Source organism: Cyprinodon tularosa, unplaced genomic scaffold (assembly GCF_016077235.1).
Source record: "Cyprinodon tularosa strain WSP-4 unplaced genomic scaffold, ASM1607723v1 ctg484, whole genome shotgun sequence".
Classification (NCBI taxonomy): Eukaryota; Metazoa; Chordata; class Actinopteri; order Cyprinodontiformes; family Cyprinodontidae; genus Cyprinodon; species Cyprinodon tularosa.
The window spans coordinates 1,853-23,340 of NW_024039212.1; the positions used below are offsets into that span (position 1 = coordinate 1,853).

The 21,488-nt window shown below is 35.9% G+C and overlaps 1 protein-coding gene across 3 annotated transcripts; it reads right to left on the bottom strand.

Annotated features, from left to right (window-relative positions):
* Window positions 1–8,637: 8,637 nt before the first annotated feature.
* On the bottom strand, window positions 8,638–20,891 carry LOC119794613 (solute carrier family 22 member 4-like). Of its 3 annotated transcripts, XM_038302236.1 has the most exons (12): window positions 20,470–20,888; window positions 18,255–18,678; window positions 15,728–15,831; window positions 15,486–15,640; window positions 15,126–15,297; window positions 12,311–12,437; window positions 11,989–12,089; window positions 11,693–11,898; window positions 11,147–11,153; window positions 9,544–9,728; window positions 9,231–9,366; window positions 8,638–9,047 (listed from the first exon to the last, which is right to left on the bottom strand). In XM_038302236.1, exons 2-12 carry the CDS (start codon window positions 18,660–18,662, stop codon window positions 8,993–8,995), a joined length of 1,656 nt encoding a protein of 551 aa, XP_038158164.1. In that variant the 5' UTR covers window positions 18,663–18,678; window positions 20,470–20,888; the 3' UTR covers window positions 8,638–8,992. The 3 variants fall into 3 exon arrangements, with proteins under 3 accessions (XP_038158164.1, XP_038158165.1, XP_038158163.1); XM_038302237.1 differs by lacking the exon at window positions 11,147–11,153 and having other exon boundaries at window positions 9,544–9,726; window positions 11,747–11,898; window positions 20,470–20,891; XM_038302235.1 differs by having other exon boundaries at window positions 15,486–15,831; window positions 20,470–20,891.
* Window positions 20,892–21,488: the final 597 nt, after the last annotated feature.

Here is a 21,488-nt window from a genome sequence, read left to right on the forward strand (position 1 = left end):
GATTGTAAGCCACAGCCTGACCTGCTCCAAGCTGAAGGCTCGATTTCTTTTAAATCACGTGACTTGAAAGAAACAACTCCTGCAGTATTACTTTGCACCAGTAGGTGGAGCTGCTGCAGCCGGGTGCAGGCTGAACCATTTATAAGAAATGCCTCTGGAATTGGAAATCCAGCCTTTCCACTTCCATAAAGAAAGGAGCTTTCATTGAAACGAGACTCTAATAAGTTTACCTTAAATGTACCACATGCAAATATGGATTTTCTCCCCAAAATATAGGATTTATCATATATAAGCTTAATATTTGATAAGGAATTTAAAAGGATAGAAATACAATTGATCAGTCTTAAACAATTACACCAGATGCATTATCTCAAAACTATATTGAGAAAACAACATGCCATGAGCCAAGAGAAGTTTCATCCCATTCTATTGAATACAATTTTTAATGTATTTATAGTATCTACATAACTTTGTTTATACTAATGAGTGCTTTGCAATCTATTTTATTACAAAGTATCGAAACCTTAGAAATCATCAAAATGGATCACAAAAAAATGTTTATGGTATTTCATCTTATCCAAGCTGTTCTTGGAGAATTCCTCTCCATATCAACCAGTAATATATTTTTGAGGTGTTTAAAGCCCACGGTTGAAGTGTTTAACTGAGTTAATATGCAATGAATATCACTCAACAGAATGATGCATGCATAAAATGGTAAAGAAAACAGAACAAACAGACCTAATTCGTTAAAAGGTGCGGGACCTTTATTGTATTTATTTTTATAAGTCCCCCCCCCCCCATATATTGTTGATGTATCCAAGGCAGCCGGTTATCTACCCTGAGCCTCGCCATCACTAGATGTCATCCACTGTCTGATGAGGACTGATAAGGAAGTATTTGACTGCAAAACAGATTCTGAGGAAGCGAGATGCAGATATACCTCAGCTTGGTAAAGTCTACCAACTGTGACAAAAACACTACATTCACTGCCTCTGGAGGACAGAGGTTTAAAGTATTCGCTGTCATTTGGCTGACAGCCGTCTTTAAAAGGTGAGGTATGAACGGGTGGAGATATGAGGAAGTTTGCTGCCTTTTACATTCACATGTCTAGAATGCAGCTCTGTAAATATCAAGCCGGGCTTGTTGGGTTCAAAGTAGTCAGAAACTAACGACACAGCCCACTTCCTGTTCAGACTGTATGCCTCTCAGATAACCTCATTTGATCTGCAAGTTCAGTGCCATAAACAAAGGTTATAAAAGTGTTGTATATCTCTTATTTTGTTTACATTTCCAAACAGAAAACGCAAAAATGCTGACAACGCAAATGAAAAAAATAAAAAAATATTCTATCAACTCTAAAAATGAGGCCACCCTATTTTTCCCACGACTTAAAAGTTTCAAGACACAGTAGGTGATTTTCTGTAGTTTGGCGCCACCTAGTGACACTTTGGTCAACTGTCTCAAGGTCTAAATAGACAGATGTGGGGAAAAAAAGGCCACTTCTGTTTACTTCAGTTTCTTCTTATGATATATTAACTGAAAAATGCAAAAGTCCTGACTTTCCATCTAGTGTTGGAGCAGACATGATCGATTTATCAACATGTCAAAATCTTCAAGTAGAATAAGGGAGTTTCAACTCAGCCTAAATGATAAAGAATTATTAACACTATCATGTGTCACTTTATGACTTTATTGTTGCTGCTGGTAAACTTAAATGAGGACACGTCTGGTAAATTGTAAAGTTACTTTCATGAATCTGTAAAGTCTTATCTCACTAGATAAGAGATAACGTTGTTTTTGGTAACAGTTGGTGGTTGCTAACCTGTTTTAAATGACGTGTTTTTCAGATTTTTAACTTAAAAAGTTAAACTTGCATATAGTTAACTTCAAGTACTACACCCCCCCACCCCAAATAGATAAATAAAAGTAGACTACATCCTCAAATGCTTCCATAGTTTATAACTGGGAGAAAAATATGCATTGTTTAAAGAACATATTACATTTTTGACTATCTTTACAAGTTTGTCCATAAATTTGCAATGATTTTATAGCTATTTTGAGTGCACCTGCTGTCTACAGACCAAGAGCAATTCTTAATATAATATAATCCACTGTATAAATCATAGTAAGCTATATGTGGAGTGGAATTATATATATATATATATATATATATATATATATATATATATATCCCACTCCACATATAGCTTACTATGATTTATACAGTGGATTATATTATCTATAGATTAAAATGAACAGCGTAAATTCAACTTGCTCTTAAAGATCTATAAAAGCTAAAAACTGCACAGATATATTCAATATAATCTGCAGGCCGATTTTAGCCACTGTTTCATTAATCGACATCGGCCAAAATGTGCCCAGTAAAAAGTTCTATTTTTGCTGCAAACAGATGAAAGAAACTTTGGCTGAGTGCTGATTTGTTTCTTCGCTTCATAAAGGATACAGCATCTGCAGTGCTCCAGGACCAGCCAGTCAGGAAAAACACTACAAATTTGAGGCAATATCTAAATAAGCACCACGAAACAGTATTCTATTTACATTCCTATGTTAAGACTGCTCAAATTAAAGTTGCTAATTTTATTTCTATAGTCTGTTTTCTGTTTCTTTTTCTTGAATGATATTGTTGGTTGTTATAAGAATTTGAGTTGGACAGAGCATATCCTGTGTCTGTCCATGTTCAGCTTTTTTAATACAGAATATGTATCGAATATTGTGTTTTTAAAGTCTCAATATTCACAAAGTCACATATGTGATTCACAAACACACAGGACCAGTTTCTCACATTCCAACAAGCACATACAATTTACACATTCACAAGATAAGACCCACAAAGGTAATTGTGATGTATACACAATTATATTTGATTTATAAGATACCAGCTGTCCAGTTGGACATCAGTGCATTTGTGTGTGGATTTTTGAGACTCACCTAACTGACTTGATGCACAAATGCATTTTGTTTTTTTTAAACATGCAATGGTTTACAACCAATTCTATAATTTCATTGCTAAGCCAGTCATATCAATTACCTCATGGGCGGTGACTTTGTTGTATGGAAGGGTTGGATTTCTGAGGTGAAGACTAACCACATGGACATCCCATACCATATTTGGACGCTATATCCTGTTTAACTGCAATTTTTCATGTTTTGCTGTTTTTTTTATTTTTATTTAAAAGTCTACATTGGCTATTATTGCTTACATTTTTCAAAGATAATGTTTTATAAAATTATATTAAAACACACAACAGGTCCTCTTTAAAACCCCAATAAAGTAATGAAATTAAGAACTAAGGAATTCTATAGAGGTTTGTGGGTGGCTTTTAATAAGTCTGTTTAAATTAACCCCTAAAACAGTTGCCTCACGTTGCTTCCAGAATTGACCTTACCTCCACTCTGCAATCAAACTTCCCAGTTAGCCTCAAGAGCTAGACCTAACCTCCTACCGCCTCTGCCCAGCTGATGTGACATCTGCCAGGCATCTGGCTCATATGTACCGCCATCCTCCTCCAGACCCCCGAAAGTTAGTGCAGAGACAGAGCAAGAAAGACCTCTCTAACCGTACTTCACTCTGGACGAAGAGAGCTGACAGGAAATGTAGCAAGATCCTACTCTTCTGGTCATTGGCTTATATTGGCTAAAAAAATGACATTACCTAAATTATTGCAATCATAGCTTGTTATAAAAAAAAATGCATTTGTGCATCAAGTCACATCCGATGAGTCTCAAAAATCCACACTCAAATGCAATGCAGCCCAGACCACGGCTACTTTATTAATAAAGATATAATTGTGCAAACATCACAATTCCCTTTGTTTATCTTATCTTGTGAATGTGTACATTTTATGTGGTTGTTAGAATCATTATGTGCATGTGCGGATCTTGTCTTGTGTATATTTGGACTATCCTTTACATTTGTGAGTCACATATGTGAGTTTCTGAATCTTTGAGACTGTTCTAGCCCCATAAAGAAGAGCTTAGCTACTGTATATATAAATAACTTCAGCAGGACAATTCAAAGTGCTTTACATGAAGAAACGGTAGAAAAAACCCCAGAAAAGTAGACTGCAGAGGCATATTAGGAGGAAACTTAAAAATGTATAACTTAATATTAAGGACAATACAAATCAATGAATCTGATCAAATGATTAATAACTGATAAAGCATGTAAATGTATGTATATTCCGATTCAATTGTTAATGCGGAATCTAATTTTTTCATTTAGAATTTTCATAATTAAAATAAATAAATTATACATTTATATGTGTAATGTTAGGGAAACCATGAAACAAAAAAACAAGCACTGAATAAAAAAATCACAATGGAAAAAACAACCTCATTCGTAGTGTAATTTTTTTCTTGCAACAATAAAGCCTATTGGGCTAATTTGATTGTTAATAATGTTAATTTAGCTAAGATCGCTCTTATTCTGAGTGAATTAGAAGATCTGGAATGGTGCTTTAAACAGGAGTGGTGCTTGAAACCTTTGTGAAAACAAATGCATTCAACCAGTTGCAGCAAAATAATGTTACAGGACAAAAAAAGGTGTTTAGTTTCTGTGTAAGTTAAAGATCTCATTAGGGATTGTGCAGAATTGATAATAAATTACATCCATCTTCTGCTTATATCGTCAGGGCCAGTGGCTATCTCCAGCAGTGTAGGGGCAAGAGGGGTGGTACACCCTGGACAGGTCAACTGTCTATCGCAGGGTAACACAGGAATACACAAACAAGCACATTCACACACTCACACATAAGGACAATTTAGAGAAGCCAATTAACCTGACAGTTTTACCCGGAATACCCAGAGACAACGCAAACATGCACAGGGAGAACATGCAAATGCCATGCAGAAAGACCCCGGGCCAAGAATGGAATCCAGAACCTTCTTTCCACAAGGCAGCAGTGCTACAAACTGCAAAGCAGTGCAGCCCAGTGTGTGACTTTGTGGACTCATAATGAGGTGATGACTTTTGGAAACAGGCCAGGGGTAGAGAAGGGAACTGCAGCTTTGCTCAAGATAAACATCAAATGAAGAATGATTGGTTAATTCATTCTGATTTAATCAACTAATCAAAATTACCAAATTGATTGAAGGTCAGGAAGTTCAAGAATTGGACTAAGGGTGAATAGAGTAAACATCCCCCTTGATTTTAAGCATTCTTAGACTGCTTGGGACATCTTGCACTCAGATATGCATTTCAAATATCATGCTGATAGTAAAAAATACTGAAACCATTCATGTGTAATCCTTGTCCAAAGGAGTGGGATCAGTTTTGTCTGTTATGAGAAAAGAAACTGATCAATAGAAAAACCTTGTGATGAACACCACTCTTCCTCACAGAATAGATGTCACGCAACTGCTACCCAAAGGCTCCCCTTATCATTTATTATTATTTCTAAAGCCTACATTTCTCACCAGTCTATAAAATGCATGAAGTGTCATTTTGGTGACTAACAAAAAATCATCTAACAGAAAGATCCAAGACTAAAACGGCAGTAAAGTTAAGTTCTCTATAATTTTTATATTTGTTATTACATATTCATTTTTCTTTTGTTTTACAAGACTAGATTGCATTGCAGCATCTTATTAGTTAAGAAGGCTTGCATTGTGTTGGTTAGGTTTAATGGGAAAGAACTGGGACAAAAACACATGTATGAAAATGCATATTAATGGCTGTGATTATGTTGTAAAGTGAAATAAAAAGATTTTTTTTAGTTAGTGTTTCATTATATCGCTCCATCAGTACAGGTCAGCTCTTATTTGAGTTTCGCTATAAATCTTAGGTCTTCAACAGGGGGTCCACAAAAGTTTTGGTTGATTAGACTTTTTTTATTTCCCCCCCTCCATTTTTTTCCACTAAATGAAATGTCTTAAAATACACATTAACATGAATTCAACACACTGAAGTAAACAGATAAATGGAGGCAGAAGATGTCTTTCAGTCATCAATTCAGCGACACACAGGAGCTCTTTCAAGCTGGGCACCGTTTCATTCACAACACCTGTCCCATGAAAAAGGAATCAGAATCAGAAATACTTTAATAATCCCAGGGAGAAATTACTTTTGTTACATGACTCCATCTGTATTTGACTGACTATAGGACCAGTTTGATATATATATATATATATATATATATATATATATATATATATATATATATATATCAAATTAGGTGGTTCTCGCTCCATCTCGCCATCAGTCTAGAGGTCCTTGGCCTAGAAAACGTTAAAGAGTCCTGATCTAAATAATTCATAAACGACCAACCAAAAAAAAGTAAATAATTCATGTTACTGTGGAGTTTGGCGCCATCGCGTGGCAATTTCTGATATGACATCCATGCTTATAAAAGAAGCAAAAGCCATATATGGACAGATGAGTCATTTTAAATACAGTGGAACATATTGCGATTACAGTTATGAATTTTTTGAATCGCCATTCATCAGAAAGAAGTTAACATATGCTGGGTTAACATCTGTTAACGTTTATCGTCAAATAACGTTATTTTTTTTATGTTTGGGCTGAAATGTAGATCACCGCGGACGTTAGACGATTTGTGCTTACAAAAGATCAAACATCACATGAAGAACATAAAAATACTAAAATAATGAAGGTTCGACAATACAGACGTTATTACTAAAAGATATTTTTATATCATAAAGATGTTTTAGGCTGAAACCCGTTAAAGGTTGTTCAAAAATGAAGTAAAAAAAAAGGCATCAGGGCTGCTGAAAATAAAATGCCAACGCATCATGATCATCACATCGCCAAGAGGACTCGATGGTGTAACATCTTAAAAATAAAACTTACCCTTAATAAATCCAAATCCTTCGTCTTGATACATTTAAAATCCATCCAGACCGCAGAGGTTCGGTGAAGTGAACAAAGAATCTGACCGTTGACTAAACCTGCAGGTTTCACTTTTACTTTTGCCCAAAATGCAATCTGCTTTGGTTTTAATGATCAGCAGCTGTGGCAGCTCATCAACTCACCAACTCCGTCCATCCGCACTGTAGAACACCGAAAAGGAAACAGCATATTTTCATATATATTCAAAGAAAATCTCTAAAACAGTTTAACATCTTCTGTGCAAAGTCTTAGCATTTGCACAGTAGATATTAAACATCGTGTTAGAACAGAAGTGAAAGTGAAATGACTGCAGCCTTTTCTCAGTAACAGATGACGCAGTCTCAGGTTCAACTGAAATACTCTGCTGCATCTACATACAGTGAGGGCCACCATGTTCCACACTCATGGCGTAAATATCGGTAAGCAGACATTCCAAGTTCCACAAACTAATTTCAGGGAGATGTTTATACCCCTCCCCATTAGCAGACCCCGGGGACAACGGCCCCATACATACACACTTAAGCATTAGGCCTGCATTATATAAAGTGCCTGCATGTTTAATTTGGGACAAACTTTTATTTTGTTCACAAATCTTTCTGTCTTTGCAAGGTATAAAGAGGTTTACCGTTTAAAAAAGGTTATTAAAATTAAAGTGGTGGGCCAATGTTATTGTTATATTTTATGCATTAAATTAATGAATTAAAGTTTAATAAAATATAATTGTGACTTTATCTTTACAAAATAAATGTGTTTTTATTTAGGTGGTTTGTTCACTAATTTTTTAATTCTGTCGCTGTAGCTTACACGAGTTTTTACGCATGTTTCATATAGGGGGGGGGGGGGGGGGGGGGGGGGGGTGGGGGGCTCAGCTTAAAATGTACTGGTGTAGGGGGGCCTTGGCATGGTAAAGTTTGGGAATCCCTGTACTAGTGGTTCGTAAAATTTCTAAAATAGAATGGGAGGCAGATCTTTTAGTTATCAGGCTCCTCTCCTGTGGAACCAACTACCAGTTTTAGTCCGTGAGGCAGACACCCTGTCTACTTTTAAGGGTAGGTTAAAACTTTCCTTTTTGAAAAAGCTTAGTTAGAGTGGCTCAGGTTATCCTGAGCTATCTCTTTAGTTATGCTGCTATAGGCTAAGACTGCTGGAGGACAAAGGGACCTCTTTTCATCATTTTGTTTCATTCTATCTCTCCCTATCTGCGCCTTTGTTTATAGATGCTCGAGATCGGCCGGTTTTTCAGTATAGTCCTGTTTCTCTGACTGTCACTGGCTGGATGTGCTTTCTTTATCCTCTGACACGGAAGCTGGCTCAGAGCTCTTCTGCCTGATTGTGTGTTTCCTAGACGGGGCCGCCTTGGAGCTAGTTTACAGTTGCCTTTTGTACCTCTGCTTCTTTTTCTATCTCTGCTTCTGTCTCATTTAACCCCGGTCGGCCTCAACGGATGGCCACTCACACTGAGTCTGGTTCTTTCTTCCTGTTAAAAGGGAGTTTTTCTTCCCCAGTGTCGCTACAAGCATGGTTAGTGTGAGAGATTGCCTGAAGAGTCAATGAGTCGATGCAATCAACTGGTTTTCCTTTGATAGAAAACTTTGAATCAATTTGACTGTATGATCTGGTGAATTGTAAAGTGCCTCAAGGTGACATGTTGTGAATTGGCGCTACAGAAATGTTTTGAATAAATTGCACCACCGTACAGCCCTATATTCTATTCTATTAAAAATCACCCAAAAGTATTATATTTACTATTGATGACTGCGAAGGTCAACTGGTTGCATTGTATTTTAATTAGGGGTTCTCAAAGTAAAGGGTATGGATGCTAATGATATACACAGATTTCAGGTTTTCAGTTCCCTTTCCAATTAAGAACTACTTGCTGTTGGTCTATTCATAAAATCCTGAGAAAGTTGTAAAAAAATAGTGATGACAATAATATCATCTCATGATAATAACAACACTGCTGGTTCTAATATTACTATTAATAATATTGTAATGTTAATTCCCCTAAAAAATTTATGATAAAAACTAATATAAGTTTTAACCAGTTATTTTCAGCTAGTATTTAAGACGAGTCCAACAAATGCATATAATCCATCCAACAATAACAACCAAGAGATTTATACACTAAAGATGTGTGTTATCTTCGTTTTCTGCCTCCTCTTCCTTTTTTCCACAATTCCTGTTGAAATGAAGGTACAGACACATCAGGGGAAGTGAGGCTGCGTAAAATCTCATCAATAAATATCATGTATTTTTATTTTATTTTGCCTATTGTAATTACATGGTCTCGGAAAATATGGTTATCAATGACTGCAAAATAATTTCATTCTTTTCATACCTTCAAGATTATGTCTGAACTTACCCATATACCTGCTGCATGTCTGCTAAGGTCTCTGGGAAAGCTTTCCTGTGGGTTTCAGGCAGCATGAAGCAGAACGCAGAACAAGAAATGGCAATAATGCCCATCACAATGTATGGAAGGGCCTTGTGGTATATCCCTATGACAAACAGATGAAAGGCTTTTAATTTTAATGACTCATTTCTATTTTATGTTTTCTTAAAGAATATGAAGAACTTTCTACCCTGAAAAAATTCTTTGTTCTGTTATTATGCAAAAGAATAAAACATGAAATATTAAAGTAATTCTCACTAACATGAAAAAATAAAAAACTGACCCAAATAAATGATAAAGGGGGAGATGATGGTGCCGATCCGTGCAGCTGTGGAGCAACATCCCATGGCTGTATTCCTGATTACAGTTGGGAAGAGCTCTGCCGTAAAGGCATACACAACACAGAAGGCTGATGTGATTCCGAATTTTCCTATCATCTCAAGTAGAACAGCCACACTGGGTAAATCTGAGGAGATAACATTAAGATAGAGACCCTTAAGAAAAATCCGGAGAGATTCACCATCAATTTCAAAACAGGCCGTCCTGCAAACTAAAACCACTCTGGAAGGTGTCACTTAGAAAAGTTACATTTTCCTTACATGGAAAGTTGTCATGTCAAGTGCAAAAATGAAAATGTGATATATGTGAAATCACTGAATATCTCCATTACAGATTAATTTACAAATAAAGGATGCACCCTGGAAAATTTTCAAGTTTAAATCAATATTGTTGTGAGATTTTGACATAGAATGCCTTTACAATGTGCAACAGTGCAAACAATAACTTTTAATTTTCAAAATTTATTCTGGTTTCTTCTACTAATTTCAATAGCAAGTGAAACATGCCATATAGCACATTAATCTCAGACTTATATTTATAAGCTTTTATGACATTATACCAACAAAACCCCCTACTAAGCTCAGAACAGAAATGTTTGTATTTTTGGTTAGGGAAGATAAATGGTTTGAGAGAAGAGAAAAATGCGCTGAGTTTAGCATCCACTTAATTTCAAACTAATTCACACTTTGCTGCAAGTGATCAAATCATCTGTGTCTGACGCAACAGTGTAGGTGATGACCTTTAATTTATATGAGTTGTTAAATGTACAGGTGCTAAATGACTCTTTCCAATCAGTCTAAAACCTAAAACTCCCAACCCACACACACAACATCGCTGTAAACTAAGGAAGCACTTTGGACAGAAAGCAAAAACCTCTTTAACAAGCTGTATTCTTTCAAAACTTCTTTACCTGCGTAGGCTTTGCTCTTTTGAAAAGGTGCTTTTGATCTGTTAGGCGAGGCTCACTGGAATGCATGTTTACATTGTTGAATTTTATCCTGATATTTGAATGTTTTAATTAATAAACAGGCATTTGTTGAAGCTGTGGCAGAAGAAGGGAAGCTACTGTTCAAGGTTATTCGGTCAGCTAGGGCTCATTAAAAATACCTTGACTTCTCAAGTAAAGGAGAGTTGCCACAATTTGTTATGAAGCTAAATAAATAAAAAAAATCTGTTCACTTTTAAGATTTTAACATAACCATGTGGATAAAGTTGTAAGTACCTCTCATTTAAGGAAAGATAAACCCACGATGGTCACAGAAATAACTTATAATATCTTTTATGAAATTTAACAAATCAAAGTCAAATAGTGCCTTTCATCCTGATTCAAAGGAATTAAACTCATGAAACATGACAAAAATGATGGTACCTTAATCTTAAAGGTATAGTGGAGAATGTTCTTTTTCCAGGCAGATCATCAAAATAAGTGGTCCTTCTAATTGTCAATCATTCTACTGATATGTTTACATATGGCCATCCTACATGTTCATCCCCATTTTCACCTACCGGTTGTGAGTCTGACATAGAGGAAAAATTGCAAATCTTATTTTGGAAAGTATGTTTGTATGTGTGAAGAGAACAGCCACTTTTAAACAAAGCGTGCACAAGGACAAATAGGCTTGAGCATGCGTTCAGGGGTTGTGCGTGTGCAAATTTTTTTTTAAGTGGAGAGGGTGGGTCTTTTAAAAAAATGTACATACCGTAATTATACCTTTAAGGTTTTGTTACACACATTTTGAGGCAATCCCTGGAATTAAAAGATTCCTGTGAGTGTTAATGAAAATTCTGCTCCTCTCAGCAGGTATTTTGGTCGACTCCTCATGAGCAAACTGTTCATGTTACCTCAGGTTTAAAGCATGCCGTTTCCATACGGTATGTTTCAACTCCCTGCAAAGATGCTCAAAGATGCTCAAAATGATTTAGGTCATATATATATATATATATATATATATATATATATATATATATATATATATATATATATTTGAAACTATACAACTCAGGGTATGTAGAACCTAACATAATTATGGTTGCAGTGTCATGGTACAATGACAGTTAAAGGGCCTCTCTTCAGCTTATCCTGCGTGTACCTGTAAGGTTAACACAAATGATCATTACGCCTCCAAGTAAGAGAGTTGAAAACTGACAGAGGCGTCTGGAGCAGTAATGGAGCAGCAACAAGGCACTGAGGTATGCTGGAATCTCTGTGGCAGCAGACAGGAAGCAGTTCAGGTAAGGGTCACCATGTAGATTTGAAGTGTTGAGAGTTAAAGAATAGTAGTTCATGGAGATGACCATCCTGTCAAATGATTTAGAACAAGTTTTTAATACATATGGGACTAAAAGCATTGTCCAATTAACATTTCAAACAGTTTAATTATTCACATACCACAGACTTGAACAAATCAATGTTGTAGTGAAGATATTGCAGCTTTTCAGCAGAACCAAAATGTCAACCTTCTTGTTTTGCACTGTCAAAACTTTACCCACCTGTGACAACAAATGAGATACAATAAAGGCAGGGTAAAATGTGATGAAAAGCAATTGTATAAATTGAGAAAACAGACAAACCACAACAAGAAAGAAAACATCAGATGTAAATTCATTATAAATACAGAACTATGCAGTACTGTTTAAACTGGTAAAGATCTTTTTGAATCTATACGTATGTTGCTGCTCTAATGACATTAAGGAACTGCATTCATATGTACCTCTGACTGTGTAAATATGGCTTCTGGTGCCTCTACTTTATTCTGCTTTGCTGCATCTTTAAGAATAGCTTCAGCTTCAGACACTCTTCCTTGAGACAGCAGCCAGCGAGGAGACTCTGGGATGTACCTGATCATGTAGAGAAAACTACCATATAAAAACATTATCCAAGCATGATGGCTTAAAAATCAGTTATCGTGAAAATATACACACACTTTAATCATTTGAAAGTGAAAATGGAGGTGTTATACTATAATTGTACATCTCCTTTATTACAAAAAACAAACAAAGACAAACTCCTAATATACAAAAACAATCGAAACCCCCGAGACATACTTTACAAAAATATGGTAAGCTTGAAATTAATAAACTCACAGAAAACTGTATTTTTTTGTGAAATATTCCTTCCTTAAGCACCAGAGAGGGTTTGGGTAGGATTTGTCATTGAATTACTGCATTCACACTTCCTGGATATGTCATGATTCCTGGCACTAATGTTGGTTCAATTCATCCTTCAACAACCTGTCAGCTCCACCTCATTTCGTGTGAGCCTCCACCAGATCCACCTGCTCACCTGACTACATAACCAGCTCTCAGCCCAGCCACTAGTGCCAGATTATTATGAGCCATTGGTGAGTTTTGTCCAGCGTTCCTGTTACCTTTCTGCCTGCCTAATTCTCACCGATTCTGCCTCCTGGTTCTCTGAGCCTGCCTGAACCCTATCAGACCTGTCATAGAGTTTTTTGGATCTCTGACCTGTTTTCTGTACCCTGACATTGTCCTCAGATTCACCCCTGCATTTAGTGTCTGGAAGCCAGACCCCGAACTTTGGTTTGTCCTCTTCATCATTCTGCCTGTCTCTGCTTTCACTAACCTGACCATGTGCATTTTTCTGGACAACCTGGAGTGATTTGGGAATCCTCTGAGTTTCACCAGTGGGGTCACACGCCAACCAGCATCTACAGAAACTCTCAAAGTTTGTTCTCTAACACAGAGAAGAAGTTCTGGTTGCTGACTCTGGTGAATCCTTCCCGCCCTGTGGCAGTTTCACATTACAACAAACTTTTTAAATGTCTCTATTGTTCTAGTTGAATTCTAGGTCTTCCGTTTTCTGCTCAATACAGGATGAGAATGACACAGGACATCGCTGGTCATGTGTTGGCTTCAAAGACATCCCTCTTATTGAGGATGCATGTTGCAAGTGTGGAGAGGAAAACTCCTCTTTAAAAAGTAGAAACCTTGAGCAGGACCCGGCGTAGTGAATGACCCTGAGCCACGAGCGAGTTAGGGTTTAAGAAGTTAAGACATATGCACAAAAAGCACTGATCCAGGAAGGCTTCCACATTAATGACATTTTAAAGGGTAATGGCAGTTTTTGCTCTTTTAGTACTATAAGTTCTGATGCAGTTTTCAAGTCCAAAACATGAAATAGAACACATGCAGCTAACTGCAGCAAAGCTCAGGATAGTATTTCAGTTATAAATGGGGGGTTAGACAATGGAAGACTAGGGCAAGGGAATTGTTTAACGAACATTAACTTGTTGGCAATAGCAGATCAGCTAATGCCCCCTCCAGGAAAGTTGGAAAAAATGCCAACCCAGATGAAGTTAATACAAAGGAAACAAAGCAAAGAGAAAAACATGACATCTGGAAATATTTTGTATTATTTACAATTAATTCAGCGCACCCTCTATTGGCCATTCTCTGATGCCATTCCAAATCCTCACAAACATCTAGAACAGACGTAGGACCCCCAAAGTAGTTTTCCTCAATGTTCACAGATCCTTGCTCAAGTCATTTATGTCCAGTGGGAGCAACAATAGACTCATGTATGGCTTTGCAGAAAGCACAATGAGAAAGCAAACAATGTCAAATAATAACAAAATCAAAAATTAAAAACTCTGGTTTTGGTCTGGAACAAACAATAGTATCAAAGGCATTTTCTTGTGTAAATAAACTCTAAAATTAGCTCCTATATAGTATTTTCTTATTTAAAAATATAAATGTATGTATAGGATAGAAAATTGGCACAAGCATTGAATTCTTGGGTACTCAACAACTAAGAATGGAGTTTAATTCAATTTAGTTTATAGTTTAATTCAGTTCGTTACTCATAAGAAACTAAATTGCTGGTGTCATGCGCTGTCTTTTTCTGAAATGTTATTTAAGTGATGGAGAACTCAGGGTATGAAACCAAAGTCAGAGAAGAAAGGTTTATGAGGTAATACTGGTATTTCTTCAAACTAACAATATTTTTTTTAAGGACTCAGATTCAGTCTGTTATAATTATTCGATTGTTGGTTTTAGAAAGTGTGATATTGCAGCAAAATTATGTACATAGCTTTCACTGTGACAAAATCTACTTATGTATATCTTATTCTGGATATTTCTTTTTTATATTTAAGGGTCAATTAACTATTACATGAGAGAATAGTGCTTTATAGACAATGTACAAGGGTGTTCAAACAGCTGATAAGATGATTACTAAACCCCACAAAGTCCCACTTCAAAGCTTTTAACATAATCAGTTGTTTATTTATTTTATTTCTTTAACTCTGCTCCTCCAGCATCTAACAATTTTTAAAATCAGCGGTTCAGGTCGCAGTACTCAAAATAAAAAATAAATGGAAATTTCACTTTTAAACTTTGTCAAGCATGAACTTTTTTGTAGCAGCAGATATAAAACTGTTTGCTGTGACAGCCCTTTGCAACTAGATGGAGCACATGATCTAAAAAAAAAAAAAGATGTTTCAAAAGAAGAAAAAAAAAAAATACTTAAAACAGTCATACTATCATAGGCTCACTCAATATTCTTACCACCACAACGGAATGTAGATCAGGCCAGAGACAGCCATGGGAATCAGTAGCATCCGCCAATCACGGAGAAAGAAGGCTGCAGCAGGCATTGCCATGTATCCCAATGCTGAGCTCATAAATACTCCAAGAGAGCTGAAAACCACTCTGGTTTTAGAGCTTAGAAGTTCGGCTCCTGTTGGGAGAGGCCATTTGTTTATGGAAAAATGTCACAACCTTTAACTTGATGTCGCATTCTGAAAACCTGAGGTTTTGTTATACCTAGAAAGATCTGACTTTCCAGGTCAGCTTAGGTTGTCAAATGTGATACAAATACAGATATATAGACAAAACAGACACTATGTAATAAATCAAAATTCATACCCAAAACATATGCAATGACATAGTTGGAGCATTCTCCCGCACCAACAATAAAGTAGATTAGAAGAAAGGCCTCCCAGCTTGGAGAGAAGATCTGTGCTGTGAGCCCCACAGTTTGAACAGCCATCATGATAAAAAGGAGGAGCTTCCTTCCAAATCTGTTGAATAAGCAAAGTTCTTGTTTTCCTACCAAAGAATTGAAGTGATTGGTAGAATAAATATCAACATGTTCAATATATACATACCTGTCAGACAGATGGCCTGAGAACAGTACTCCTAACAACACTCCAATGTAATGAATAGCTGTAGTCAGTGGATTTTTGTATCGATTCTCACATACCAAGTCCCACTGCAAAGTCAGACACATCTTCTCATTCATTAAGCAGCTATTTGTTACAGGCTTGATGATTCTTTTAAACAAAAATAAAGTGTATTTAATCTACATCTAAATTTGAAAAATTTGATTTTTATTTAGTGGTCAAAGACAATTACCAAAAAATACATTTCATTTCTAGCACTTTAAAGCCCTTCAATGTAAAGGGCTGGTGTACAAGAACACACACACCAATATACAATGAAGAAAATAGGTATCTGACACCCTGCTATTTTGCAAGTTCTCCCGCTTAGAAATCATGAAGGGGTCTGAAGTTGTCATCGTAGGTGCATGTGTCTCAGCGACCGTCCAGGAACCTCACTGATCTAGAGAAATCTGCGTGGGGGAGTGGGCCAAAATCCCTCCTGCAGTGTGTGCAAATCTGATGAAAAACAAAGGCTACCATACTAAATATTAACATTGATTTCTCAGGTGTTCACATACATATTTGCAGCGGTATCATACAAGTAAATTGTAAAAAAAAATCATGCATTGGGATTTCTGGATTTTTTAAAGATTAGGTCTCTCAAAGTAGACATACACATTCGATTACAATTTCAGACCCTCCATGATTTCTAAGCGGGAGAACTTACAAAATATCAGGGTGTTCAAATACTTATTTTCTTCACGATACATATATATAAATATATATATATATATATATATATATATATATATATATATATATATATATATATATATATATATATATATATATATATATATATATATATATATATATATATATATATACATATATATATATATATATAAAACAAGAACATTTGAAGCACAGCTTAAACAAATAACTCACAAGTCAGGAAGAAATTGTGGGTTCAAACATTTCTAAAAAATTAAGAGTTGGAGACTGCCTGACCACCAACGGCAGTATGTTGTCTGCAATTTAGGAGCTAGTACTACAAAAGCCCTCTCCTCTGGATTTTTTACTGAGACTTTGGGACAGATAGAAGTAGCTGAAGACAGAAAAGGTGTGAAGACATGGAGCAACTCATATGAATAGGAAGGGGCTAGCCCATGCCAAAACCGGAGTTGTGTGCCACGTTACTTTTACATTCAAAAATGATGCTGCAGCATTCTGTACCAGCTGTAGTTGTCGGTTTGAGGCTTGGATCTGTTTGGTGCCTGATTTTTCATAAGGGGCCAAAGAGGACAGATTAACTGGAGGAACATTGTTTGTACTGCTGAATTAAAAAAGCAAAACCTCTCACTTCTTTTTCTACGAAACTGAGGAAATTTAGAGCCATCCATCAATTATCAATGGAATATGGGTGAGTAACCTGCCTTGATATGTTTACTTATTTTAAATTTTTTTAACTAATGGCAACATTAACAGACAAAAGGGAACCTAAAAAAAAGAAAAAGGATTTTAACCAATAAATATATATGAAACTTTAAGACATCTTAAACAAACAAAGTCGCTTCAGGACCCGAGCAGTGTCCAAACATAAAAAACCCTGAAGGATTCTCACATGACATGGTATATTTTTGTCACATAGCAAAAGCCCATGGGAGTTGTCCTTGACATTTGTGATATTTTCAAGCACAAATTCTCAAAGTCATGTATAGGTGCTAAATGGCACCCATTTAACACCTAAATATGGCTTCAATGGTCATTTAGCAGTTCTAAATGCATTTAAGGTGCAGAACTTTGTAAAGTTCAGCTAGGGTCATTGTCTTTACCTACTCAAAGACAAAAGTGTGCATTACATGGATTTTGTGGAAAAAAATACTGCTAAATACTTGTATGACTACTGGCACTGTTGCACTTGTATTTAAATGAATTAAGATCATATAACAAAAATCCCTTTCTTATATCTTAGCCAGCTTACTGTAGGTCCGAGGAGACATATCTAATTAGCTTGTCACATGGGTGATTCTAGACAAGGGCCATTGGTGGCTAGTGCCCCTCTAGAACTGGTCCTGGCCCTTGTTATTACCCTGACAACATAATACTTAATCATTTATAAATGATTATGATGATATGGGTAACTGATTGGTCTCTTGCAACAATTTCAGTATTTACCTTTAAAGTTTTATCGCCATAATGATTTTTAAATCAAGGTGTTGCCCTTTTAGCTTTAGTTGAATAGAGATCAAAGTTCTCACCATCAGTAGTCCGCAACTTTCAAGTAAATAAATAAATAAATTGTTCTTTATTATTTGTTCTGTGCCTCTAATAAAAAAATAAAAAATAAATTAATAAGACTAAATGAATCCAGTAATCAATGGTTTAAAAGTAGAAATACAAAGACGTTGCTGTCCTTTTCCCCCACTAAGATATTAAATAAAAAGATAAAAAAATTGCATAAGAATAAAAACTACAGTCCTTAATAAAGCAGAACTACTCCTTTTTGTAATATAAATATTTTTATACTCACCTCTGTAACAATAGTTGACTGATAGATTGTTTTGCTGTAAGTCCATCCATCCAGACACGTCTCCCAGGGAATTTCACTTACGTTTACATCAACATTTGGGATGAAGTTCCTTTGAGAGTAGTTCCTTACTGCTTCCAGGTTAAGCCTCCAGCAAGAGCTGCGCTTTACGACACCATCAACCTTTTCCAGCGGAATTGTTACATTTCTCCACATCTCACTGATGGTCACGTTCTCAGGGATGTTGCATTCATGAGGAGGGGTGTCACCAACAAAGACGATGTACACACCAACAAATCCATTTGGAATAATGCTGATGGCAAGGGCTAAAAAAATCCTTCTTTGAAAAGGACCCCAGGATCCAAGGAAAGATGTCATGGTTTCATAGTCCCTCACTTTTTGGTTATCCATTTTCTTGCTCAATTTCCTAACAGATTGCAGAAAATCACAAACAGATTATTTGTTCGTAATTATGTTATTCCCTCAAAATGAGCTTAAATTTAAATGCCACTTTTAGTTATTTTAGGGTCCCTGCTACACACAAAATGTTACTAAGAGGGTTGAACCCATTTGCCCTCTGTTACAAAATGTAGATGGGATTAACTTTAGTGGCTGCATGAAGATATGCCAAGTAAATTACTTTGAAGATCATTTTAGATCTAGGGATATTTCTAGCAGAACTGCTGCATCACCTGCTGCTTCTACTGAGCTTTATTGCCAAAGCACATTCTTATAATGAGTCCAGTCCCAGCAGGAAGCCTTTCCATGTTGTCACGTGCAGCACAGACATTGCAGTTGTTTCAGTCAAAACCAGACAGAAGTAAGAGAAAAAAAAAATAGATTGTTAGCTAGAAGCAAAGTTACATTCTGGTAAAGTAGTTTGGGCTTAGGTTGTTTTCCTTTTTACTGGTAAAAACTATGAATGTTTAAAGTAGTAATGTTTATGGTAGCTAGATAAGTACATTCAGTTATAGGACATGTAGGTCACACATGTATGGGTAAATCCAAGGAATTTTAAATACACCATTTCACAATCTGCCAAAAGCTGCTTTTAATCATTTTTCTCATTTCAAATCATCAACCCAAATAAAAGCAAAGAAGCAGGTTTGCATTCTTTTTCCTTAGTGTGCTCTTTTAAATCTATGGCTTATGAAATCTTAAATAGATATCCCATCTCTAACTCTCACATTTATTGCTTTAAGTTTTTTTTTTAGAAAGGCATAAATGCTTGAGATTAAGCTGAGACAGGACTGAGCAAGGATAATAACTACTGTAGCCTCAAGGATAACTCACAAAAAACAAGGGTTGTTGAACAATGTTTGCAGGCATGCATCCAAATTAAATCAGAAGCTTTTGTACATATTGAATTGAAAGTCATCATTGTAGTATTGATGTCATTGAAGTTTTTCTTTTTTTTTTTATAGAACTTACTTAATAGGAAAATAATTTGATATCATTCTGAAAACCCAAATTACATTTGGGTTTTGATTTAGAAATAGCCTAATCAGTTTGTGAGACTTGTATTTAAAAATGATAAATTACAAAAAAACAATTTTTTTGATTGAGAGTCATGGTTGCAGCAAAGTTGCTGGTTGGAAATGGCAAAATAGAAATACAATTTATTCATACTACAAGTGAAACCTGTAACACCTGTTGGCTATTTGTTCTCCTTTCTTCCTCTCCAGATCATATTACAATGCAACCTTGAAGATATGGCAAAAGGTTGTCCCACATTATCTCACACATACATACCTTTGGGTCCAAAATATTATTGGCTGAAATGTGACCATCTAAAATAACAGCAAGCATGTGTCTATGCAGTGTGAGTTGCTGTAGTTGGTCATGTTACTGAGGAGTAAAACAGCAGAAATGCTGGCTTACAATGAGCTCTTCAAAGGAACCAACAGCTGTGTTAAACAGTTTATAACTACAAAAGAAGACTGAAGAGGATCTTTTCCAACATTTGTTTGTAGTGCAGTGATTACCTGCACCAATCCTTTAATTGTAATAAAACATATTATCACAGTGAACTATCTACTGAATTATCCATCATATATCTAGATGTTGTTTCTGATATTACAGCTAAATCATTCGGCTGGGATATAGATATGTTTAGCTGTTTCAGCCCATTTTACATTTTTTTAAAAATAAATAACCATACAGGCTTGATTGGATAAATAATGAGGAGTAATGAAGAAAAAAATTATAAATAACTTACCAAATTTGAGCTGCAGTGGGGCGATATCCTTTCAAAACCTATTTCTTGAGATAACTTAGCATTAAGAGCAACTGATAGACGTATTGAGGAAATTGTTTTTAAACTGTTGCTGCTGTTGCTTGGCCCGTAGATATAAAATGTTCTGGTGGCCAGTTGTTGGTTCACGCTGCGACCATCAACACCACGAAGAGACTACACTCTCCATTTAGTACCGTCTGGATCTTAAGCGTTCACAGCTAAATTTACACGTGTCGTTCTCCCACAATAACCGGGCCTAATGTGATATAAAACATCAGCACATTTCATGATATCTGTAATTTCAATCCACCCTGTTTGTCTCCATGGTGCTATAGTTACAGAAGAACTTTAAATTAATTTAAGCAGTTTTCAACATGATTCATAATATCTGGAAACTTTTCATCAAACATGTATGTATTCTATCTTGCCTGAGGCATAATTTAAAAGTTACACAGGGATGAATTTTTCTATGCAATCATCAAAAGTTTACAGAATATACAAACGTGGAAGAGATTGTTGGTACCCTGCATTTCATGAAAGAAAAGAGCTACAATGGTCATAGAAATTATTGTATCTGACCAAACATTCTATGAGAATAAAAAAATGGAAGTCAAATAATGATTTTCCACTATACTTCAACATAATTTTTAACTCATGAATCAGACCCGGAAAATAAAGAAAATAATGTAACTAAAGGGACATGTTAAATCAAGGTGTGTCCACTAATTAGCATCACATGTGTCTACAGCCTTGTAATTATTCAGTGGTTCTGGTGTCAGGTGTCACTGGGCTGTTTGGTGACATGGTATGTACCACACTCAACATGGACCAGAAGAAGGAAAATAAAGAGCTGTCTACGGAGATTGAAAAAAAAAAAGCATAGACAAGCATGTCAAATAGACAAGCAGCTTGATTTTTTAATGTGACTACAGTTGCACATACTATTCATAAATGTAAAATCCATGGGACTGGACTGACCAACCTTCCTGGACCTGGAAGAA